Consider the following 23,574-nt stretch of genomic DNA (forward strand, 5'->3'; position numbering starts at 1 on the left):
TTCACAATATGTTTCTGTGCTTATGAGCATTCGTGTCGCAGCCCTCAAAACCAAGTTCTCTTCACCTCTGCTGGTGTTCTCGCTCACACTGTACCACACTGAATTAAAGCCGCAAGCAGCGATGAAAGGGCTGTCGCACCTCCCCTCAGGTGTGTAGCAGTTATTTTCTCACCGACTTACAGGAGCCCCTATGGAATCCCTGGGCCAACACCAAGGACCAGGCCAGGCCATTCTGTCAAATACCAAATGAATCAGACCTCCCAACTCTGGCATTGTCAGAAATGTTTGATAAAACTGTGGTATAAAAAAACTGACCTGCCAGGGAAGCCCCAGGGTACAAGTGCGGTGTTAGTGGGCAGGTATTGTGCCAGAATGACCAGAAGTTAGCATACCTGAGTGACATGTTTACACTACTGCTGATGCCCACACTGGGCTACATGCTAGGCTAACAATACAGGAAATAAGCCAGGGGGAGGCGTAAAAAACACGCAATATTTAGAAAGGGGAGATCTGACCACATTTAATATTTTATGAGCCTGCCAGGAAGCACAAGCTGGACAAGATTCATTCGTTGGTCTTTTTCTCTAAAATGACATTCATTACACAAGACAAGTTAATGCTGCTCTGTCAGCAACAGAAATGAAGTAGATATCGAAGTATGACTGTGAAAGATCTGAGTGGGAGCAGCACAACTTTCACCCCTCTCGCTTTTATCCAAACACACACACGGTGCCTGAGGCCAGCCGGTGTTTGTACTCATAGAGGTAGTAGGAGGCTGGAGGGAAGTTACACTTCATCTCCATACGGCCTGGTACCACATGGACGGCCACGCCAGCCCCCAGCCCCTCCTGCAGCTTTCTCAGCATGCGTGAGGCCAGGTAGCGCCGCGCCCTCCCCGGGTCTTCTTCAATGGCAGCGTAAACCTCTGGTGGGGGGTTTGGGATCTTCCATTCCAGGTCCACGATGAGCTGGTGGATGCGGCTCTTATCCAGCGAGGTGGGTGTATCACGGTAGCACGCCATTACGTGGGGGATTGGTGCTTCAGAGGCCACTGACAGGAAGTTGTTCTGCTGCGGTTCAGCTGGAACAGCCTCATTTTCCTCCTGCGGTTCCTCATCCTTCTCATCCTCTATCGGTCCCACAGCAGGGTGGAGCATCACCGCCCAGCGCAGCCAATCATAATTCTTCTCCAGGGTTTTCAGGATGCCCTCTGCCGCCTCCTCAGGGGGCGCACGGTTCTGCACAGCGTCACTGAGTTGCTGCCGAACATCCTCTTCTGCCTGCTCCAGGAAGTAGCCTAAGCAGCGCCCTCCCATGTTCTTCATCTTCCTGTAAAGAGCGCCCATGCGGTCAGACCAGGACTTCATCAGCAGGGCTTGGTCTCTGCCCGTCAGAGAAGCCTGTGTGAAGAGGCACAGCAGACCAGTGCCCATGACAAAGTTGATCTGTTGAAAGAAGGAAGAGGAACCGAGTCAATCAAGACCAGAGAAACCAGCGATAGTTCGTCAGTGTTTGCAAATGTGACCAAAATGTTACAGGGCTGGTCAGTGCGTCTGCAGGAGACCACCTAGATATTGACGACTCACCTCTAGCTTTCTGTAGTGGGCCTACGAACATTTCTGAACAGCTTGACACACAATGAACGTCTGCAATTTTGGACTCATGAATTGAATCACATAATAAACTATGGTCAAGAGAACACTGTCTCTTGCGACCAGTTTTATCAAGGAAATGCTACCACTGAGTCAAACATTCAGGAAAAAGTTGTATCTTCTTCAGCACAACACTGTGAACACAAATTTGCTTAAATCTGGTTCAGCTCTGGCTTTTGCATCCCTGTATCCATCTGCCTTTTGACCTCTGCTGTCTGGCCCCGCGTTTGTAGGAGTACTGTAGCTTTACTTGGCTGCTGCGCTGGCTACCACAGTTGCATCATTTTGCACCAAAAGAGCAGCAGCTGATGGCACCAATGATGCAGCGTTAGCCTGATAACTCAGCAACCATCCTGCTTCTGGTGCTTGACTGTTTCCAGTCCAGCAAAAAAGGTTAACAACGGCCTGCAGTCGTATTAGATGGCTTGTTTTAATGCGTGATTGTAGTTTCAAAAGTCTCACATGCAGTTAAAGTTGGCCCCCAGCAGCTCCTAGTACTGACTGACTAGTACCAGAACCTAAGAGGCCCAATAAGGACTCCATACCATTTTTTATACCACTTTTTACTGGTACTGGTCATAATGCCAGTTAGAGATTAAAAAGTGAAAACTTTGCGTAGGAGGTTGCATTTGTATCCAATGTGGCTGTTGAGCTTGAACCAAGGTTGGAGGAGGACGTGAAGAACAACTGCAGCTTGAAAACACCAGAAATCTATAGATCAACAGGAGTATATTAATAAATTGTTGCCAGGCTCTATAACTCCTGAAAGAACTCTTCAGAACTCCTTCAGTTTTGTGGCAGAACATTACAAGGGGGAATTGCTCAACATTTCCTCTCATTTCTCAGGAAATAAAACGCTGAAAGATGTTTATTGAAAAGGAAAAAACTCTGTCTGTGTTTTTAATAAGACATGAGAGCGTTCTACTCATCCACTGGCTCTTTGTCTTGAATGGCCAGTGTCCAGTGCTTTTCTTTGGTTCTTTTTCCACTCTGATAAATAAGTAAGTGAGTAACCTCAGGACACTTTTCAGATATATGTTCATTTCTTCAGGTTAGCTAAGCATTGTACAAAAACTTCAGCAGCATCGAGGCGTTTCTCTGTTTCACTGTCATTCTGCTGCAGTTCCTCTTCTGGCAGTTTGGCCACTGACAAAAAAAAATTCTTGGGACTCTTTTTTTTTTTTTTTTTTTTTTGGAGATGAAGGAATTATGGCCTAGAACCAAAACTTGAAGCAGTTTCCTAAATTTGCATTTTCAGGCAAATGTCTGGAGTTTATAAAAAGTCTGAGTTCCAGGCTTCCTGATTCTATTCTTACAGTCAAAGAGAGTCATCATGGTCACTGACGCAATGTGTGAGTCTTTCCTGGCCAGCTGGTCTGGGATCCGTCAAACCAAACACACCAGTGAGAAGACTGGGGACAATTATCTGTTATGGTTCCATCTTTCTCTGGACAGAATGTTTGGTAACTCAGGCCAGAACTGAATTTTGGATCGGGGAGACTGAGATGCAATTCTGAATTTGTTGAAGTCACGTTTTCTGATTTGAGTACATCAGGAGTTGTTTTGCATTGTTTCGCATCGGTGCTCCATCTGAAACCATTGTTGAAATGATATCTAGATTTCCTCACAAAGCAGAAGTGAAGGTGGTTAACAGCTGTCCTGGCTCATTCTCTTAGGGCCTGCTCACACTGGGCCCAGATAAGCCTGCATGGTAAACAGTCGCAAAAATGCAACAAGTAGAACGTGAACAAGAGGATCAGAACATCCAGTGAGCAAACCCCAGCAGAGAAAAGCCTGAGAGAATCGTCCAGCTGCTTGCCTCCTGGTCCAAAAACCCACTGACATCATGGCTATTGTCTGCATGTTCATTCTCGGGTCAAAGACAGGTGTTTATCGACTCCACCTTTGATGGGGATGATGGGAACACAAGACCTGAGTAACCCAGTAACACACAGAAAACCTATTCATCACTGTGGGGCTTTTGCTGCCTGAATAAAACTAGCCAGGACACACTCGAGAGGCTGTCCAAGTTCCTCTTATTCCTCAAAATACACACACTTCTGACTTTAAAACAGAGGGATCTGCAAGGTTACCTCAGGTTAGTGCACACACAGCCTGTTACTGTGCAGCTGTTTTGTCAAGTCATGCAGATATTAGCTGTGGAAAAGAACAATGCAGTTTACGTGAACCAAAAATGTTGCTATAGAGCCTGGCATGAGAGAAAACAGTAATCTCTGACGTGTTTGTACACGATAAGTTCTACAAGGTTAAGGAAACACACCTTGCTGACGGCGGAGCGACACAAGGTCAGGATCTGGCCACAGCAGAGCCTTTGATGGCTGCGGTTTGATCTCGCTGCCCTTTTCTCAACGTAAAACCTTGTGCTGCTGCCGCTGAGGCACATTCTCCATCTCGTTAGAGGCACTGATGTTAAATCACTTGCCTGAGATTATCAGTTCATTTCTGTGAAATTCCCTGTGATTGATGTCACATTTATGTAAATGGGAGCAAAGAGCAAAGATGTCCTTGAAAAAAAAAACTAGCATAAACAAATCACTTGTTCGGCATCAGTTGAAAGCAGAAATTGCTTCAGCTTTAAGCCTAATCCACTGAGTCAGACTCCATCGCACCGCAAAGCTCCTTGATGAGTGGAGTCTGGACTCGTTTGAATTTCTAGGATATAAAATGACAGCAGCTGTTCTAAACAGACAAACTCTCCAAACATTCTCCTGTAACAAGGTGTGGATGGCGTCCAAATGAGGTCATGTGAAAACTCATCATGTTGTGACCAGGCTGACTGTGTGTGTCCCGGTCAGAATGACGGATCCACGAACAGAAAAGTTACCAGCCTCTCGCCTGTGCAGGAGAGAGAACTCTATGTGAAAGACGGAGTATTTATTGTCATGTACTAATTCACCTGCAGTCCCAAGTATACTTCACTAGAACTCTGTAATTTGCCTTCACTGACTCAAGGTGTCTTCAACTCATGAAAACATGTTCCGCTTCATTTCTGAGTGACTCCAGGGGTCAGAAAACACTTGTACCAAATTTGAAGCCTGAGGGAACTAAAGAGTGGCGGCAAAGAGCAAAGCGTCCACTGACAAACTCTCAAACACAAGTCCAGGATCATCCCAAATATTCTGTAAGCAGCTCACACACTCTGAATGCATGAAGCATCGGCAGTGACCAGCGTGACCTCGTCCCCGCTCCTTCACAGACCTCGGTCGGTTCTAGGTTCTATGTTCCTACGGTTCCACCAACAGAGTATAGAGGGATACATGGTGCGTTGTCCAAATGCAAATTGCTGTTGGAATCTTTGCAAAAATTTTAGCAAAGGAACAGAACAAGAAGTTGTCCTGTTTGCAAAGACAGAGCCCTTGGAGGAGCCGGAGTCGAGACGCTGACCTCGACTCTACCGGTCCAAATACTTATTAGTAGTAGTAGTAGTACTAGTAGTAGTCGTCGTCATAGTAGTTTTGTTAGTATTATTATTATCATTATTATTATTACTATTATTAAATTGCAAATTGGCCCTCACACAGGAAACTGAGTCAGACGCAGGACGAGCTTGAACTCTCCTCACAGGGAAGAACGGGAGAACCAGGATTCAAATCCAGGATCCTCTGTCTGGGAGGAAGCTCTATGCAGCCACACTTGCTTATGAGGAGCTCAAACACGTGACATTTCCATTATGATTTTGTAATGTGTCAGCCAGAATACAGTATTCAGGCCCTCAAGTCCTATTTGAATGTTAAGTGAACAGCAGAACAACTACAACGCTCCGTTGTTGCTCTTTAATGGATTAAAAGTAAAAGTTTGTTCCTGCTCCAGCAGTGTCGACACACGGACTTTGCTAACTCAGCTCACAAGGAAGACAACAGAAGGTCACAGCTCCCCTGAATTCAATATTCAGTGTATTTTCATACTAGGAAGACGCCCGCAGCAGGCCTCGTTCCCAAAGGACCTCCGTGTTTTTCTGTCACCTTTATTTCTTTATTTTTGGTCAGGAAACTGAATATTTAATCCTGTACAGCTTTGCTTATTTCATACAGATGTTGATATAATTGCTTTGTTTTGATGAAGCTCTGAAATAGTGGATGGTTGTGCGAAACTTAAACATAGTTCCCTAAAATATAAGTGTGTGTGTGTGTGTGTGTGTGTGTGTGTGTGTGTGTGTGTGTGTGTGTGTATGTGTGTGTGTGTTCTTGACCTAGTTTATTTTAAGGGACATGTCCAAGAATGAAGAGCAGTCAGCTGGGAGCAGCCTGTTCCCGTTACGGGACATTTATGGTCCTCGCCTGTGCAGCGTTTGGCTAGTATTGGTTATCGCCATCATCTTGCAAATTAGATTGCTTTCTTTCTTTCTTTCTTTCTCTTGCCTTCTGAATGAAGGCTGCCAGGCTCCAAGCCATCATAAATACTTCCACGCGGTATAAAAATATTGAATATGTTTGGCTTCATGGCTGTGCAGCTCTAATTATGTCTTCATTTCTGCACCCTGAAAGTTTCCTTCTACCTTTCACCCTCCGTGTCATACATACACATCACATTAGCAGGTCAGTTGCATGCTGTTAGCCAGTAGCAACAGCAGCATGGGCATTGACGTGGGCATGCGTCTCCAAGACCTGGAGTAGTTCAGACCCGGCTTAAGTTTCTAAAGACTGGTCTAAACAAAAACTCACCTATGGGGACAAAAAAAACCTCCTCCTTTTTCCTCCCAAAGACCAGAAGACCTGGTGTAAGGATTAATGAGGTAGGGAGGGGCTTTACCTCACTGACCAGTAAAAACAAATCATCATTGTGTAATTCATGACATTTTGGGATGAAGTCCAGCTTCATGGGTTTGGGCGCTATGATTGCTCCTGCATCAGAGGGGAATGTTGGCTCACAGGCTCAAAAGGTGAAGGCCTGGGTTGATGTTAAAAGAGGGACCAGAGTGAAGGTGTGGGTCGGCGTGTAGCTGTGATCCGGGTTCGGGTGCAGGACTAGGAAAGCATCGTGGTAACCAAGTGCCACAGGAAGGATGTGGTCTCTGATGAATTAGAAATAATGTTGAAATATCACAAACCCGGTTGAGCACAGACCTTCAGGCGTCTCAGGGATTTTACACAAGAGAACCAGACATTCAACAACTCTAACTACTTCCTGGGTTTTAGCACTCATTCCTACGCCACACTTCAGTCCTCACAACAATAGAAAGAGAAATGGTGTGTGTTTGAGGAGGGTAGACTGCCTTGTCCCCCCAGGCTAAGCAGGGGTGCGTGCCACAGAATAATGACTTGTAAAATAAGATTAACTGAAACTTTAATGACCCCTGTAGGGGGTGAGTTGAATACACACAGACCCCCCCCCCCCCCCACCCTATGTCACCTTCACCAACCTTGACACAGAACTCCCTCAGCTCCCAGCGCTTGGGCTTGCGGCTCAGTATGAGCTCCTCCAGCAGCGTGGGCTGGTCGGTGAGTGCAGACACACCCATCAGCCGGTTGTAGAGCGCCGTCAGCTGCCTCTCCAGCCGGTAGTCCTGCACGTACTGGAGGAAGACCTCTGTCTCCTTCTTAGTAAAGTCTGGCTGAGCCCTCACCTGAGAGACAGGGGTGAGACGAAGTGGTGAGATGTCTCCAGTTCAGTCAAATTCTAAGTAGCCAAGGTGGCAAAGATGAACGAACATTCATTCATTGGTGCTCCAAAAAGCCTGAAATGTGACATTCATGAAAAGAAAAACTTTACAAATGTGATCGCTGCTGTGCAGGGAGCTGTTTTTATTCCCTGATGAAGACATGACTTTTTCTTCTTCTCCAAAAATAACAGACAATGAAACTAACTCAGCTTTTTCTTTCCTTCTTTCCTGGGTTTCAGCCCCGGCTGCAGCACGGGGTCTTTCTGTGTGGAGTCTGCATGTTCTCCCTGTTCCTGCTGGGTTCTCTCTGGTACTCCAGCTTCCTCCACAGTCCAAAGACATCAAGAGGGACCAGGTTAATCCAGACTCTAAATTGACCGTAGGCGTGGCTGGGAGAGCCAATGGTTGTCTGTCTCTATGTGTTGGCCCTGCCATGGACTAATGACCTGGGTTCACCCAGGATGGGTCACCAGTCCTTATTACCGTTTTACCTCCAAGCTAAATGGAATGCGGTTCACTTTAAATTTGACCAAACTAATCCAGCAACTGCTGAAATCCAGCTGTGTTTTTTTGTTTTGTTTTGTTTGTTTGTTAGTGTACAAATGTGCTCTACAAATAATTAAATGACTAAACTGACTTAAGCCTATTACGGTCTAGCGGAACTTGACAGATGCTTCTGTCCCACATCTGGTCACATTTCTACATTTATGTAACTCACTCAGGATGATGAATCAGTCGCCGTCGTGCATGCGTTTGGAGAACTTGTGACATCAGTTCCACTTTATGTGTCCATGTTTATCACAGCGCTTGTTAGCTCAGCAGCTAACAGACTGAGAGAGACAGCCAGCAGCGCTCGGCTGTAACCTGAGCCCTGCGCGTTCTCACTCTCTACGTTAGTGTCCTTGAGCAGGACACTGACGCCAGCCGGCCCAGCCGGTTCACATTGATAGTGTATCATGTATTTGCTCTTCCGTATCTGACGAGACAAGCAGCTTTACTCAGGAGCCGCGCTCACGTTCTCACCTTCAGAACCACCAAGTGATGATGCATTGGTGTATGGTGCCAGATATCCAGCTGTGTCACTCCGATATGTCTATTAAACATTTCACTGTTAATGCTTTTCAGTGTGAATTTAGGGTTGGAAATGTTTAATTTTGCCATAACCTGAGGATGCAGCTCATGTTTGCATTGCAGATTTATTTTATTTATTTCCGCAGCCAAGGAGTCCGTCTGACCAGCAGAATGATGCTAAAACCGGAGGCTGATTTTCATTGAGCTCAGAGAGGCTGGAGGGCCTCACGATTACTGGAGTCACACTTGATCTGCAGTTACAGAACCACAAAAAACAATTCTCACTTTGACGAGTGCAGCAAAATTGTTGCAAATGTGGCAATATTTTTTACAAACAATATTTCTTGTTTGCCGTTTCATTGTTAAGCTTAAAAACAGCACAATCGATGCTAGTTCTCGTGAGAGCGGTGAGAAATACACAACACCCTCAGAGATTTGCGAGCGAGTCACTGGACTGAACGAGAGATTTTAGTATCTCACAACTCAGCTGATCAAACCGCTTCAACACTTGCGCTTACATCTTGCCTTTGACAGATTTTTAAAATGATTTTTGCTGATTTTTCTTTTGTGAGATGAGGTGATGCAGCGTCACTCTCCTCTAATCGCTGCTATAATCCCCAGCTTCCTCACCGCAGTGCCCAGCTGGTAGTAGACCACGGCCAGGTCGTCCTCCAGCCGGTGGACCTCCTGGTCATCGAAGAGACCATGGCCCGATCCTCCCAACTCCTGATCAATGTGGTCCAGGTTCTTCTTGGCCACTTCAGTCTCCTCTGCTGTGGCGCTGCCGCCCAGGTAGGAGCAGATGCCCTGGACCAGGACCCTGAGAACCATGAGCACACCTTTGAGCATGAGCAGGGGGGCTCCCCACTGGGAAGGATATTGTTTGATTAACAGTTTGGAACTCTGTCACGATCATGACGTGTTCAGAGCAGACACTCACCTCACCGTCTGCATGTAGCCCACTGGCTCCAAAACCTTTCCAAACATCGCCATGACTCCACAGCTCTGTCTGAAGAAATCCGCTGTCGAGAGAGAACCATGAACCCTGTCATCCTGATCGCTAATAATCCAAAAAACTTGAATGCGGTTGAGTTCTTGTTGCAACTCACCTCGGTCGCTCCCTCTGTGCAGGTTTGCTCTGACCTTCCCAGTCCAATATTTATATTCTCTGCTGGAGTCTGATAAGAGCTCCACACCTGAGTGCTCGACAGTGGTAGAAGAGGAAAGGTCATGACCCTGATCAGATTTATTTTGGCCTACTCTACCAAAACGTTAACATTTCTTTTGCGTAATTATTACTATTTCGTATCAATTATTTAATCTCTGACCATATCATCTTTAGAGTTTTGATTCTAAATGGTAGAGTCAGTCTGTAGAATCAAGGTCAGCGTGAGTGACCTGGTCGCTTGATAGAAAATGGCTCCATCTTCTGGCAGCAGGGACTCATTTATCCTCCGCGTCAACAACGTTCGTCACTCCAAACCACCAACGCATTCCTGTGCGGCAGCAAAGTTGTAATTTCACCAGACTCACAATTCAGTCATTCAACAATCCTCTTTCATCGTTTGAAATGGCCACTTGGAGGTCAAATACACAAAGTGCATTGTGTTCATTCATGTAGGTTTTTCGTTGTTATCTTGTGAACCCACTGAAATAACAAACAAACAAAAAAAATCACATTTTTATTCAAATATGGTGAATACGTCTGACAAATGCAACCCACCTCAGCAACGCTTCAAACGCCTGGTTCAATGTGTTCAGATGAAGCTCTGATTCTGACAAAACAATAATCATGATTGTTCCACAGCATCCAATGATGATGAAATAATTTAACAGTGAATAAATTCTTCTGAATTTATATAAACGTCTGTCTCTTTTGTCTTATCAGGGAAATATTTGAAACTTAATTGGAGAAGGAGGGGCAGCGTGGCTCAGAGGTAGAGTGGCCGTCTAGCAACCGAAGGGTCGCTGGTTCGATCCTCACTTCCCCCGGTGACCATGTCCAAGTGTCCTTGAGCAAGACACTGAACCCCTCATTGCTCCTGACAGCCCTGTGACGGACTGGTGACCCATCCAGGGTGAACCCCGCCTCTCACCCAATGACAGCTTATATAGGCTCCACCCCCCTGCGACCCTTAACAGATAAGCAGTGTAGAAAACGGATGGTTGGATGGATGGAAAAGGGGAAATTAAAAAGAAGCGGGAAAAGCGATACAAGAATTCAAGATGAAGGACATTTGTAGAATGTGAATCCTTGAGCTTTCTTTTTGAAATGTATCGATGAGTCAGATCATCTTTCCTTTTTTATATCAACAAACTGTTCTTCGTAATTATAGAAAGAAAGAAAGAAAGAAAGAAAGAAAGAAAGAAAGAAAGAAAGACTGGCTTTTCAACAAACAGCCCCGAACTGTCAAGATAGGGGGCGCTACTACAAAACTTCCCGTCAAAGGACCATCGAAGAAGACGACCGTGACTGCTTCCGTTGTATCCGTCGAGTCAGGAAAGGCGCCAAAATCCGAATGTTTTCAGGCAGGAGGAGTAACGTAACGTCAACATAGTTGCTCGGCAGCAAATGTAACGATGGATCCGACGTCGCGGTTCTTCGGCAGGCTGAAGAAGCTGGCGGTGACTGTGGAGACGGAGACCGCCAAGCTCCAGCGCGCCTTCGAGCACCGCGACGACGGCGACAGCGACGGCGGTGAGAGACCCACCGACTCTCCGGCGGCCCGGTTAGTGGAAACCAGTAACATCCACCAATAAAATACTCTCGTGTTTCAGAAACGGCGGCGAAAGGCACGCGAGCGTTCCACGACCTGAACTGTGACGTCAGGAGCCTCAAGGTAGGTGGCGGTGGTTTCACGGCAACATGGAGGTATAAAACGTGCTATTTGTTTGATTGTGTCCGTTCCGCTCAGGTTGAATGTTGAATGAGTCCGTGTGGTGATACATACGTGTATGCCCTGTTGATCCACGACCGTAGTGACGTAACACTCGCAGCAGTCAGCTGATCATGCGGCGGCGAGCCATTTGAAACTTTTCGCTTCAAATGTTACAGGAAGTAAATAAATGTCATAAAACGACAACGTGGTAGTTGACACTCGCTGTGACGCTGTGCCTCGTCATGCTCGGAAGCACGTGGAGGCAGTTTGTCCTCTCAGTGTTGAAATTGCCTTTTCTTTCTAAGCTGAATGTCTTTATTAGGAGTGATGAAGGAGGCGTGGGGCTCAGGGTGCTGACGCTGTCCTGTCTGGATGCAGGCCCAGAGCAGCAGTAACAGCATGGAGCTGTCCTGGAAACATTCCTCTCTCCCCACCGCGACTGGCCAGTTTACTGAGGGAATTCCTGTTCTGTAAGAGATAAACCAGCTTTACTCAGAGATGCACGCCGACATTGGCGAGTCGCCTCGATCAGCAGATGCTGGTCGTCGGTCAAACGTACCGGTGTTGGTTCGATAGCTGAGACGCTTCCCTTCCTCCAGGTCTCCCTTTGCGCTCATCGCCAGTGATGGGAAAACCATGAACAGGGGATGGATGAGCGTTTCAGATATTTTGGAAACAGAAAAATCGTTTCTTTTTCCAATCCATAAAGCTTACATTAATGTCTCATCACATACAGAGACAACATGCGAACAGCATAAACAGTTTTTCCATGACCAGCACTGGGATCAGTCAATACGGTCTGGCGGCGACAACAGAGTGTAAACAGCCGGGTTTGCCTTCACAGGAAGTGACTGTAGACCTGGTGTTACCTGCTAGTGAACAGTATTGACATTTTGCTCTTGTTGCATCAGTCGCACGACACGTCCTAGCAGGGTGAACACGGCTTGATCACACCAGTGATGGTTCCATCCAGAACCAGGACCTGGCCCGCCTCACTGGAGCTCTCCCACCTGTGTTCACCCCGCTGTGACGTGGCTGCTGTCACAAGGGCCTCTTCAGCCGGTACGGACACGGATTCAGTGGCGCAGCGGTTAAACTCCTTTTTGGCTCAATACTTGCTCTTCTTACAGGAGCAGATGCAGGCTGTGCTGACTCAGCAAAAAGCTCGTGAGCTGGAGGTGAGCAGCTTCATCAGGGCCTGCAGGGTGATGGAGCAAAGGGTCGCCCAGGACATCCAGACACTACAGGGACACTGGGAAAAGTACGGCTACCAGGTGCCCAGAGACACCCAGAGACCAAACAGTACGTAGTGCCTGCAGCTGAGCTCTCCTCCGAGATGGGAGGGTTTCTGCTGTCGATGGCGGGTTTCTGCTGTCGATGGCGCGTTTCTGATGTCGATGACGGGGTTCTGGATCTTGTGTTGTTGTCTTTGTGTCAGTGAAACTTGTGCTCAATTTGCTGAAGGATTCTAAATGTTTTCTGTCTAATGACACAGAAGCCAGAGGTCAGCAGCAGCAGCAGGAGGAGGAGGAGGAGGAGGAGGAGGAATCGGATGAGAATGAGACCAGAGACGGGGAGAACCAGGAGGAGGCTGGACTGAGCTGCTCCTCAGCATCACCTCTGAGGATGGGACCACCCGCCCCCCCTGACCTGATGCGGACGCCACAGCTGTCTGATTTCGGCTTGTCTGAAATGCAGCTGAAGAAAACTGTGTACGGGATGGAATGGTGCTCCAAAGTGCCCCCCATGCCTGAGATGAGCCTCCCTCAGCCCTCCCTCAGCACCCCCGCACCACCACCCATGCCGTTAACTCCCAAATGTGCCCTGAGGATGGACGAGGCCGAGCTCCAGACACCCCAGATGCGTGACTTCGGCATCTCGGAGCACACCATGTGTCTGAACAATGACTTCACCATGGACCTGCTCCGCAAAAACCAGACGAAGCCCCAAAGGTAGAGCATCACGAGCCCACCATGTAGGTCAGCTTGAGCTCAGGTGAAAGTCACAGCCTCTCCCTCCTCTACCCTCTCTACAGACGGCCTCAGGACCCCCCCGCACCGCCAGCCAACTCCGTGATGGGAAGTTTGCAGACTAAAGGTTTGACATTGTCTCTCTATTCACGCTCCATCGTGGTGTGTCACTGTCACGCTTCCCTCTGCTCTTCGTCCTCTGAGTCTTTCCTGCAAACGCTGGTGTTTCTCCTAAATCCGTTTCGTCTCAAGCAGAGTGATGAAAAGTCCCGCTGGGATGATTGTGGGAAGTATTGTGCTCTGGTAAACAAAGAGTGTTCTACTCACTGGTTAATCCACAAGTCTCCAGACATGTCCAGTCAACAGTAACGAGATGATGGCGCTTCTGGTTTGTCGGATACTGATTCGCTGATGCTGAACAGAGCGAAGCGCTGCTCCATTTGATGAGAAAACAATACTGCAGTTGCTGGGGACAACGCTGGGGTGAAGTCAACAAACGAGTCTTTGTGAGGTCATCACAAAATCACTGATTATCAGTCATTCAGAAATACGTATTTCTCAACTCCAGCATACAAACAAACATGGAGTAGATCACTTATGCTGACGCGTGCACACGGATACCAGGGGTGCAACGATGTGTGGTCACGATACGATTCAAGAATGCTGTTGCTTTATTGACAACGATGCGATCTGAAACGATGCCCTGACTCGAAATCGATTCGGTAACTTGACTCAGTGTGATTGACAAGATAGTCCAGCAGCGTGTGGATTATAATCTGTTACTTAATGTTAGGGAGACAAAAGAAATCCTTTTCGACCCCGGGTCCACGGGGGCCACAGCCAGAGTGAGTGAGGCAGGTAACATCGCACACTGAGCATCAGCTAAAATGGGATCGTTGTGCAGAGGAGGTTTGTTCCTGTGCCGGCCAAAGATTGCTTCTCTTATGGAGACTCGGAGGTCATGGCGTTGACAGTAATGTTGTACAGAGCAGCCATCGAGGCAGGCGTGCGCTTTGGTACCATGACATGGTACGGCAACCTGTTCGACAAGCTCAAAGCACCACTGCGCAGCCTAATTCACAGGGCTCCCAAGATGATGGGCACGCCCCCTCCCTCCTCCCTTCAGGAGATCTTTGAGGAGGCCTTCAGGTACCACAGGACCTGCTGCCTACAAGGAGGCGTTTAGGTGCCTCACTGCAGACTAAGCAGGTACGAGTTCCTTTGTCCCACTGTCGACGGAGCCTCTGAATGGACGGACAAGTCAGAGTGGAGATGCACAGACTCACTGTTGTCTCTAGTTTACTCTTGTTGTTGTGAATGTCTGTGCTTTGTGTGCCATCTTGTCCATACACCACGACTCCTAACAACCCTGTACAAAGTTTCTCCTTAAAGATAATTCGAACTTTTTAGCCAAAAATTCTACCAGTGTGCCTGTGAAAGAAACCCCTGATTACTGGACCGTGCAGGTGAGGTTTCCTAGATTCCTGTTGTTTCTTGTAAGGGGTTTGGGCACAAATTAACTATGGATAGGAACAAACAACAAGTAAACAACCAATGGCAAATGCTTTCTGTTTTATTTGAATGAAGCTCAGCCAACACTTCAGGTTGAAGTAACAGCAGGTTCACCTTTGCTGCTCTCATTTTCAACATCCAATGAGTTTTCAGTCCAAGTACAGTGAGCGGCAGCAGCATCTCCTGCTTACCTGCTACTTCTGCGTTTGTTCAGCAACATCAAAATAATAAAATATTTAAAGTTTAAAGGGCCCCCAACATCTCCGCAGGTTGATTTAACAGCAGGTTACCTGCTATTTTAGCTTTTCCCTGTCCTACAAACAGGAAGTGACTTATTTAGAGCGGCTCCGTCTTTGCAGGAACCAAAGTGTCTCCGCACACCGGCCCGCAGTCGTGGCTCGACAAAGTCTCATTCACCAGCTTCTCCTCTGTCGTCCGCCATGCCACGTATTGTTGTTCTGCTGCTGGTGCGCGGCGACGATGTCACCAACAGGCAGCCCGACATTTCATGTCTTTATGATTAAAAGTCCCAAAAACACTTTTATATAAATTCTGCCGTGCTTAAATCTCGTGGGTGATTTCTCAGTATCGATACAATCGATTGATTACGTTTTAAAACAAAGTCAGATCGATGTGCGTCGTCCAGAAGGCCGATTTGCTGAGCACGGACCGATGTAGTTGCATCATGGAATATCAATCGATGCATGAATGTGGTGGATGAACCGTTACGTTTACTTCACAAAATAAATGGACCAAAAAAATCAATGGGTTTTTATGACAAACGTGTTGGCGCGTTGGTGAACTTGGTGTTTTGAGGTTTTATGATTGCGCGTGCAGACGTGGCGACCATAACTCCACTGATTGTTGTCAGCTCAGACGTCACAGAACACAACCATGAAGGAGAGAACCCTCCACTCACAGGAAGAAGGCTTTTATGAGGTGATGTAGAGAGAGAACCTGGCTCCACTTCCTGTTAGCAGAGAACCTTGAGTCTCCTGAGCCGCCCGTCTTGTGCACCCCGGGGTTCAAGATCAGGAAGACGAATGGTCACTGCTCCCCCCACACTCAAGGAGACCAGGACTTGCAGTCCCTCAGTGGCCCCGGCGACGCGCCCAGCACCCCTGAGGTCCCTGCCTTCCAAACACCCCACTTGAACCGTCTGGTCAGCATCAAAAAGGTATCTGAAATTATTTTAGAATCATCTGGTAAAGCCGGCACTGATCAGTGCTTCCGTTTCCTCTCTGAGCCACGATTCTCTCACTCTCTCGCTCGCCGCAGGCTGATGACAGCCACATCTTTGACCATCCTTTAACGCCTCATCACGGAGCCAGCGGCTCCAAACGCTCGTGGGAGTATGATGTTCCAGAGGTTTCCCTCTTGGCTGTGGAGGAGAAGCAGGCGCCCCAGATGCCCAACCTGGAATCCATGTTGGGAAACTCCTTAAAAGTTGTAAGTTGTTCTTGTTGTTTTTGTGCAGGTCACTCTTGACTGAGGTTGACGGTGTTTCAGCAGCCTTTTAGATGAGAAGAAATACATAAAGTGGAAATAAACAATCAGTAAGGGTGGGGTCCTCAGTGAAGGGGGACTGGAGGTGAAACTGAAAGGCAGCATCATCAGAGCTACTACAGCTGTGTTTGGTCTGTTTAGTGCAGGATGCCATGTTTTCTCCACACACAAAAAACAGTTTGTTTGTACTTGTCAGCAAATTAGTTGAAAATTTACTGAGATTGTTTAACAAAACTTGGAGGAGCCATTTAGTTTGGGGGCAGACAGATGTTTGCTATGGAGGACAGCAGAGAAGAGGTTGTCATTGGAGAAGCGCTAATCAGACCAGGACACACATGATATGCAGTATTTTAGCGATTACCTGTCTTTCCCGACGCCACAAACCGTTTCACAGAGCTCATCAAATTATTTGCCTGTACCTGCTTTACTGGTGGTTTCTAGGGAAGCGCCAAAGTACCAAAATGTTCTCAGGAGCCCACCGTGGACAGTATGGAACCGGACGGACCCACTCAAGAGTTCAGGCTGGGGACGCCCCACATCAGACGCTGCTGTCCAGAGGCCAGCACCCCAGAGATGCCGGACCTCAGCTCTGTTACGCAGGACATCTGTAAAGTAAGACTGAAGAGCCCGTCAAACCTCTGACGTACTTGTGGCCATATTTGTAGTTTAGCTGGTCAAGTGCCAGCACCGTCAGTCACTCTCCACTTGATGATGATGATGATGTCAGATATCTCATTATAAAAAGAAAAATCTAATTAAGCAAAGAACATGTGCTTTGAAAATGGAGCTCATCTTGAATTGTTGCAACACAACGGTTTGTTAAAAATGAGTAAGTTAAAGTGTAACAGCCACAGTTCTGTGTGGACCACTCACCTTGTGGGCAGTGGGTGGCAGTCTTGTAGTGGGCGGGGCAAATGCATTTCTCCAGGTGGGGTATTCAGGCCAGGTGTGTGAGAGAGCAGCCGTGTGGAAGCTCCCTAACTGGAAGTATTTTCAAGCGTCGTGTATCTGAACCTACGGAAACATGGAAGGAGCATCCAGGCAACAAATCGTGAAACGTAAAGACAGCAAAGGCTGGACACCGGCGATGTAGGCGGACACCGGCGCCTCATTATGGTCAAAGGCGCACACCAGTGACCTAAAGGGAAGCCACTTATAAAAACTATAAAGTGAAGAAACGTGTCGTGTAAAAAAAAAACTTCCTGTTTTTCCAGAATACCCACAGATGTGTTGAACTTCGCACGGACAAATCCGGCCTGTTCTCTCCCAGACAGGTGTTTGGATCGACGCTAAACCTTTCACCCGTCATCTTCATCAGTATAGTTTGGTTTGCTCACTTTTAAGTTTCTTACTTCCTTCAAACAACGGGAATTTTTCATCATGAAATGACAGTTGACAGGAACCACACTGAGTCCTGGTGAAAAGGAAGCGTTGAGCTTTGTTTCTTCGCCCTGTGTGGTTTTAAGGAGCATCCAAAAGACAAACATCACTCGTGTTTAGAATTGGTAAAGTTCCTCATGCGTGTCCCAGTCTGACAATGACTGGTGTTTAAGGGGTGGCACCAGCGTGCAGATTTGATCATCTGCTCCTCTGTCTCGCTGCTTTGGTTTTGCAGCTCGTGTCTCAGACTCAGCTGAGGAAGACGGAGGCAGCAGTGGTGCATCAAGTCAGACCAGAAAAAGATCCAAGCAGGTGAACTCAGAAAACTACTTTCCTCTTCCTTCCCTGCAGATATGAATTCACATTTAATGACTCATGATGGACAGCTTTGTATCCTTGTGTCCTTCCCTTATTCCCTACTGTTACACCGGCCCACGCTCCCCTTCCATGAACCAGTCTACCATCCAGTCCCCCATCAAGCTGGCTTGCTCTCCCTGCCTCCCCTTCCAGAAGCTTCCTTCTTCAACTGTTATTAACATTTCCATGTTTCCCACATTTTGCATTGTAAACTGTTTTCTTGTCTGTACCAACATCTCCTGCACGTCTGTCCCTCCTGGTGAGGGATCCTCCTCCCCTCCTCACCCTGAGGTTTCTCCCATTTTTCCCTCTTAAAGATTTTCTATGGAGTTTCTCCTCAGTCGATGTGAGGCTCTGAGGGCAGAGGACGTTGTTATGATGCCATGAAGCCTGGAGACAAACTGGTGGGGAAAACAGGCTACAAATAAAATTGCCTTGCCTTCCATCCATCTCCTCCTCCTCCAGGTGCGGGACTCTGTCGGTGGTGTCAGAGAGTGAGTTTCAGAGTTTGCCAAGCTACCTGAGGCAGGTGACGCTGCACAAACTCAACCAGGCCGTCCACAACATCAACAAATTCATGGAAGCGCGTCAAGGTCAGTTCAGCCAGTGGAAGCAATGAAGGGCTGACGTCCCGTCGACCTGCAGGAGCTCATATTTGCAGTTGCCTGGAGCGTCCGTGCTACTGGACATTCAGGACAGCAGAGTGGCAACACGCCGTTTTCCCTCCCTGCAAATACAAGTAGAACTCGTCTGATCTTACAACTTTAATTACCTGCAAGGTTGTGCTCCATGGTGTCTTTATAATACGACCTGCTGGTGCACGGTCACAGTTGACCCTGATTACTCATCACCTACAACGATGGTGACCTCCATTTTCCCATCAGCAGCTTAAATAACCACTCAACTTTCTCCTATTTTTCATAAATAACGGCAATTATTTTCCCTCCTTGTGGAGGCTGGGAGCCTCCTGCTCGTCCTTCACCCCTCTGGGTGACCCAGCCTGAGTGAGTGGTTTACCCCAGACTGACTGCAGGCGCTCTCTTTTATTGGTCCGCCTTCTACGGTGCTCTGATCTGGTTACTGAGGACAGGTTTTTTGGTTTTGTTTTTTAATGTTGAACTTTATTTTACATTAAGAGTCTGGACAAGCAGTGAATCATAAACGAGTGATCGATCAGTTATTGAGGTCAATCTCACCTTCTCCCGTTCTGGGTGTGATGTCACCTCAGCCTCTGAAGATTTCATCCATTAAATCTTACATTTTCAACAAAAGAGGAAATTAATTGGCGTCTCCATCGTGACTCAGGTGTGCTGCATGTGACGAGAGGAAGAGACAACCTAGGAATGGTTCAGGGAAGCTCTGTCAACGACGCGTCTAACCCCGCTTGTTCCCTCCTTTCCTCTGTAGGGGAACAAGTGGACTTCCAGATGGAGGAGCTGAGGACTGTGATCAACAGCGGAACCAAGGCCCCCATATACGTCCTCTGTCTCAGCGAGCTCAAGAGGCTGGAGCATGTGGGAGGAGCCAAGAGCACCGCCGTGTACAAACTGAACCTGCACATCTGAAGCTTCGTGGGACACTTGGACTGCATCAGAAGTGGAGAAATCTCTGGCCGTGTGCCAGGCCTCCGTCAGAGCACACGACGCTCGGACGGCCTCACACAAGCACCATGACACGTATTCCCGATGGTCTGGAGCAGAACTACCCGCGATGGCCTCCGGGCACAAATTCAGCTCAGTAACATTTAATTTGACCTGCCAGATGGAAGAAAAATAATAAACATTCATCATGAAAAAAATCTAAAACAAAATCCTTTAAAAATGCTGCTGCAGATATTCATTCTTTTCCATGCACCTCCTCATTATCACCTGTTCTTTCACAGCAAATATTAAGCCCCGCCCTCGATCTACGAATGCCATCAAGGGCTGGGCTTAATATTTGCATCACTGGCGTGCAGCTAAGCTAACTAGAGACAGGCCGCGATTGTTTTTCATGGCCAATACAGGGTTTTTAGTAGTCAAGGAGGCCGGTAACAGATATCCCTCTTCTCCTGTTGAGGGTGGTGGGGTGGAGCCTATCCCAGCAGCCTTCCCCCTGGACAGGTCACCAGTCCATGGCAGGGCCAACACACAGAGACAGACAACCATTGGCTCTCCCAGCCACGCCTACGGTCAATTTAGAGTCTGGATTAACCTGGTCCCTCTTGATGTCTTTGGACTGTGGAGGAAGCTGGAGTACCAGAGAGAACCCAGCAGGAACAGGGAGAACATGGAGACTCACCCAGAAAGACCCCGTGCTGCAGCCGGGGCTCCACCCACAACCTTCTTGATGGGGGCCACAGTGAGGACCTCTGCTCAGTTTGATAACACTTTTCACTTTCCTGTGCAGATCGTGGCTCTGCTGCAGGCCAACGCCAGACACCACCGTGGACGCTTGGTTGTGGTGAGTGTCACCTCTTTGACGAGTGTGTCCATTCGTATCGACCGGTCATCTGAGTTTGTCCCCTTCCTTTGTTTCTGACTCGTCCTCTGTCACTGGCTGGGATTCCCGTTTCTTCTGTGCTGCTTCTTACAGCTCAGGGCGATGAATCCTAAGATGGGACCACAGGTTTGAAGTATTTTTGGTTCCTCCTGTCATTGCGCCCATGTGACGCCTTCATTGCAGGTATCACAGACCGCCGTCCCTGGTGCTGGTTGACTGTCATTCTTCCACACTGCACTTTTAAACCTAAATCCATCCATCTGCATTAAGGGTTTGAAAAAAGAGAGTTAAAAGTGGGGCCACATGTGACATACGCTCGACTCATCACGCTTCAGCATTTGGGAAGCCTGTAGTTGGTTTTCGGATGTAAAGGTTATATTTTAACAGCATGTGATGGCAGCGACCCGGTCATCCAAAACCAGGCCTCAGCATCACTAATGATTAACGTTACAATCGCTGAAGAATCAGTAGAGTGGGAGAGCTCGTCCCTGAGCCCCAGGCCGTTCATGCAGGCTTTATGATGCAGTCACGTGTCCCAGGTCTTGACCAGCAACATCCTCCTCTACTCGAGACTGTCAGACAGCTTCAGGACTCTTCCTCCAACTACGCCTCACTGCTGCTGCTGCTTGGGATCTCCCGTCAACACAGAAGAAGGTAAAGTAAAAGAACCTGGTGGTGGAACAGCTGTCGCTGCCCTGCAGTTCTCCGACAGACGGAGCTTTGCTGTCACGTTCTGCAGCTTCTCGTGAGGCGCGCGCACGCACACGCTAGCCATCCCTCAACGCTTCCTTGCAGTATGCTACCTGAATATTACTCTCACACACTTGTACTATCACTATTTCATATTCACGATAGCAATCTTGTGTCACGAGCAGACACATCTGGAGCGACCAGAGCCGCCGCTCATGTTTCTATGACGTCATTCGGCTCACAGTAACGTCACCAGTAGTTGTGAGTTGTAGAGGACTGGGATGTTTATCACAATTCACAAAGTCCGCCGCCTTCGCTTACCTTCGGAACCTGTCTCTGCACTCCGGAGCTTCTCCTCCCAAACCTGCTCTCTCCGCCGTGCGTGAGAGCCTGAGCGTGCACAGCCTCCACTGCTGGTTGGCTGATACCCAGGGCATGGCTCTGCGTGTAACCAATCCGATGGTGCTGTGGGTGGGACAATGATGGAGAGAGAGGTGACTGCAGACTGAGAGGCGCGGCTGCAGAAGAGCCGAAATAACCCCGTTTCAAATTGATCCGTCATCAGCAGTCCGATAAAAAAGGCTTATGCAGATATGCCTCAAAATACCGAATATCGGCGCCGATAATCGGTCTGTGTCAGGTCTGGAGCTCCCAATGAACACACGGGAGAGAAGGGATCGATCTGCGCTGCATGGTGTGTCCAGCGGTTCACCGTAGCTGCTCAATAAACTGCTCTTCGTTCAGTTGGCGTGGATTAGAACTGATTTATACATAAAGATGGTGAACCTGACTGTTGTGTTGTTTTAACAAAGGTCCAGGATACAGAGGGCGGCTGATGTGCTGCAGGCGGAGCTCATACGAAGCTGCTGTTGTCAAATCAGTTCTACGAAGCTTTCAATAATCAGTGACCACAGCAGAGGCAGAACCCAGCCCACACCAGCGGCCGCAGCTTGTTTGACCTGTGGGAGTTTAAGTCTGGGATTAGGGTTTGATTGTGGTGGAGTTGGTGAGGCTCAGCTTCCTGTCCGGAGACATCAGCAAATGCAGCTCTGCCATGTGGAATACTGCACATTAAGAAAGTAGCGAGAGATGATTGAAGTATGAGAGGCAGTAGTACATGTAAGAGATCCGAGCCAGAGAGGCAAGTATTCGCAGGAAGCCACCGACGCCCTGTGACTCGGTCAAAGCTGCGTCCGTGACAGTCACACCGACACGCAGCCTGATGTCCAAAACACCGCAGGTCAGCAGCTTCAGCGACGTGATGACGTCACGCTCAGTCTGCGTAATGAACGCCAGCGTCCGTCCGCCAATGACGACGGTATTTTTCCCCCCACTCACTCGTCGGCCACCATTTTGGGAGTCAAAACAGCCTCCAGGTAGTAGTAGCGCCTACCTCCCCGCCTCTCCGTGGCCTTACTATGGTTCACACCTGTGTGGTGGCTGGCTGTAGGAACCGACGGACCCCCGGCACCTCCCTGTCCTTCTACCGTTTCCCCCGGGACCCGGAGAGGAAGCAGCGCTGGATCGCTGCCGTGAACCGCCAGGGATGGGTGCCCAACGACGGCAGTCGGCTGTGTAGTACTCACTTCATCTCAGGTTAGTTCCCACCAACTTACACGCTGCTCCCTCCTCTCTGGTCCCTAACTTTACCATTTTATTCCTCTGGTTGGAATTTCATTGACATCTAAAGTGCGTTCATGTGGTGTTTTTCATTTCGTAGTAACTTCCAGGCTGGTAGGCGTCGTTGTTTAGTAGCGTTTTTCTCGTATTACTGCTAACTTGCGTGCAAGCTAACGCAGCAAACGGCGCTCCAGCAGCGAGGGTCCGCGGTGCCAGCAGCGGCTCCTGCTGCCTGCAGCTGACAGCGGCCGGAGTCCGATGCTGGTCGTGAGGGCACAGAAAGGCTTTGGGTTTCGACTTGAAGTCTCAAATATTAAATCACGTTCGTGCTGCGCGTCCTACTTCTATTCCGTTTCATGTAGAATAAAGTAGAACAACACTGTGTCCTTTACTACAAGTACTTTGGATTAGCCAGTACATGCACCCTTCCCTCGAGAGGAGAAGTAGAAGTACTGCCTCCAGTACTGTGACTACTTCACTCGGAGGTGAAGCGAACAGGTCCGGGTTTTAGAGTGAAGCTTCAAGTAGGTTCGTACAGGCTGGCTTGTTCCTTTTCTGCAAAGCCAACAGGAACGTTTGTATCTTCGGACGACTCAAATATTCCACGCTGAAAATAATAATAACAAAATAATAATCCAGTGGCATTAAGAGCCGTTGAATTTGCTGAGTTGCAAATTTGTGTTTTGTGTCAGTAACAAAACTGGAAACGGTTTTCAGTTTGATTCAAGCCTGACACGGGGAGATGGAGGTGGACCGGCACAGACTGGTGCGGATTTAGGTTTACATTTCTGTGCATTTATGTGTTCTGTCCCATCCTTGGTGGTGAGACTGGGTCT

General features: G+C 48.1%; 3 protein-coding genes and 1 long non-coding RNA gene across 15 annotated transcripts in view; 2 read left to right on the forward strand and 2 right to left on the reverse strand.

Moving 5' to 3' along the window:
• LOC147252603 (uncharacterized) lies at positions 1-11,418 on the reverse strand. Of its 5 annotated transcripts, none has more exons than XM_086220968.1 (8): positions 11,295-11,418; positions 10,067-10,118; positions 9,742-9,839; positions 9,453-9,539; positions 9,284-9,365; positions 8,974-9,163; positions 7,033-7,236; positions 1-1,445 (listed from the first exon to the last, which is right to left on the reverse strand). In XM_086220968.1, the coding sequence occupies exons 3-8, from the start codon at positions 9,788-9,790 to the stop codon at positions 711-713; spliced, it is 1,347 nt and encodes a 448-aa protein (XP_086077094.1). In that variant the 5' UTR covers positions 9,791-9,839; positions 10,067-10,118; positions 11,295-11,418; the 3' UTR covers positions 1-710. The 5 variants fall into 5 exon arrangements, with proteins under 5 accessions (XP_086077094.1, XP_086077097.1, XP_086077098.1 ...); XM_086220971.1 differs by having other exon boundaries at positions 9,672-9,839; XM_086220972.1 differs by lacking the exon at positions 9,742-9,839 and adding an exon at positions 9,877-9,991.
• On the forward strand, positions 10,704-19,750 carry ska3 (spindle and kinetochore associated complex subunit 3). 4 transcript variants are annotated; one of them, XM_086220964.1, is made up of 11 exons: positions 10,704-11,041; positions 11,122-11,183; positions 12,353-12,524; positions 12,718-13,174; positions 13,258-13,319; positions 15,685-15,881; positions 15,983-16,153; positions 16,652-16,822; positions 17,817-17,902; positions 18,413-18,540; positions 19,355-19,750. In XM_086220964.1, the coding sequence occupies exons 1-11, from the start codon at positions 10,924-10,926 to the stop codon at positions 19,510-19,512; spliced, it is 1,782 nt and encodes a 593-aa protein (XP_086077090.1). In that variant the 5' UTR covers positions 10,704-10,923; the 3' UTR covers positions 19,513-19,750. The 4 variants fall into 4 exon arrangements, with proteins under 4 accessions (XP_086077090.1, XP_086077089.1, XP_086077092.1 ...); XM_086220963.1 differs by having other exon boundaries at positions 10,706-11,041; positions 15,682-15,881; XM_086220965.1 differs by having other exon boundaries at positions 10,710-11,041; positions 15,682-15,881; positions 17,826-17,902; positions 19,355-19,749.
• Positions 14,754-22,330, reverse strand: LOC147252605 (uncharacterized). 5 transcript variants are annotated; one of them, XR_015118779.1, is made up of 4 exons: positions 22,236-22,330; positions 21,440-21,583; positions 20,228-20,688; positions 14,754-19,701 (listed from the first exon to the last, which is right to left on the reverse strand). It is a non-coding gene; the product is annotated as an uncharacterized LOC147252605 (long non-coding RNA). The 5 variants fall into 5 exon arrangements; XR_015118778.1 differs by having other exon boundaries at positions 19,816-20,688; XR_015118781.1 differs by having other exon boundaries at positions 14,754-18,674; positions 19,144-20,688.
• LOC147252606 (uncharacterized) overlaps positions 21,631-23,574 on the forward strand; it is an 8,380-nt gene continuing 6,436 nt past the window's right edge. The window contains exon 1 of the mRNA XM_086220967.1: positions 21,631-22,714. Coding sequence (XP_086077093.1) covers positions 22,537-22,714 — 178 coding nt within the window. The 5' untranslated portion in view covers positions 21,631-22,536. The remainder of the gene's footprint in view (positions 22,715-23,574) is intronic.

This window comes from Aulostomus chinensis, chromosome 12 (genome assembly GCF_037954235.1).
Source record: "Aulostomus chinensis isolate RoL2024-O1b breed Wild chromosome 12, RoL_Achi_v1.0, whole genome shotgun sequence".
Taxonomy (NCBI): Eukaryota; Metazoa; Chordata; class Actinopteri; order Syngnathiformes; family Aulostomidae; genus Aulostomus; species Aulostomus chinensis.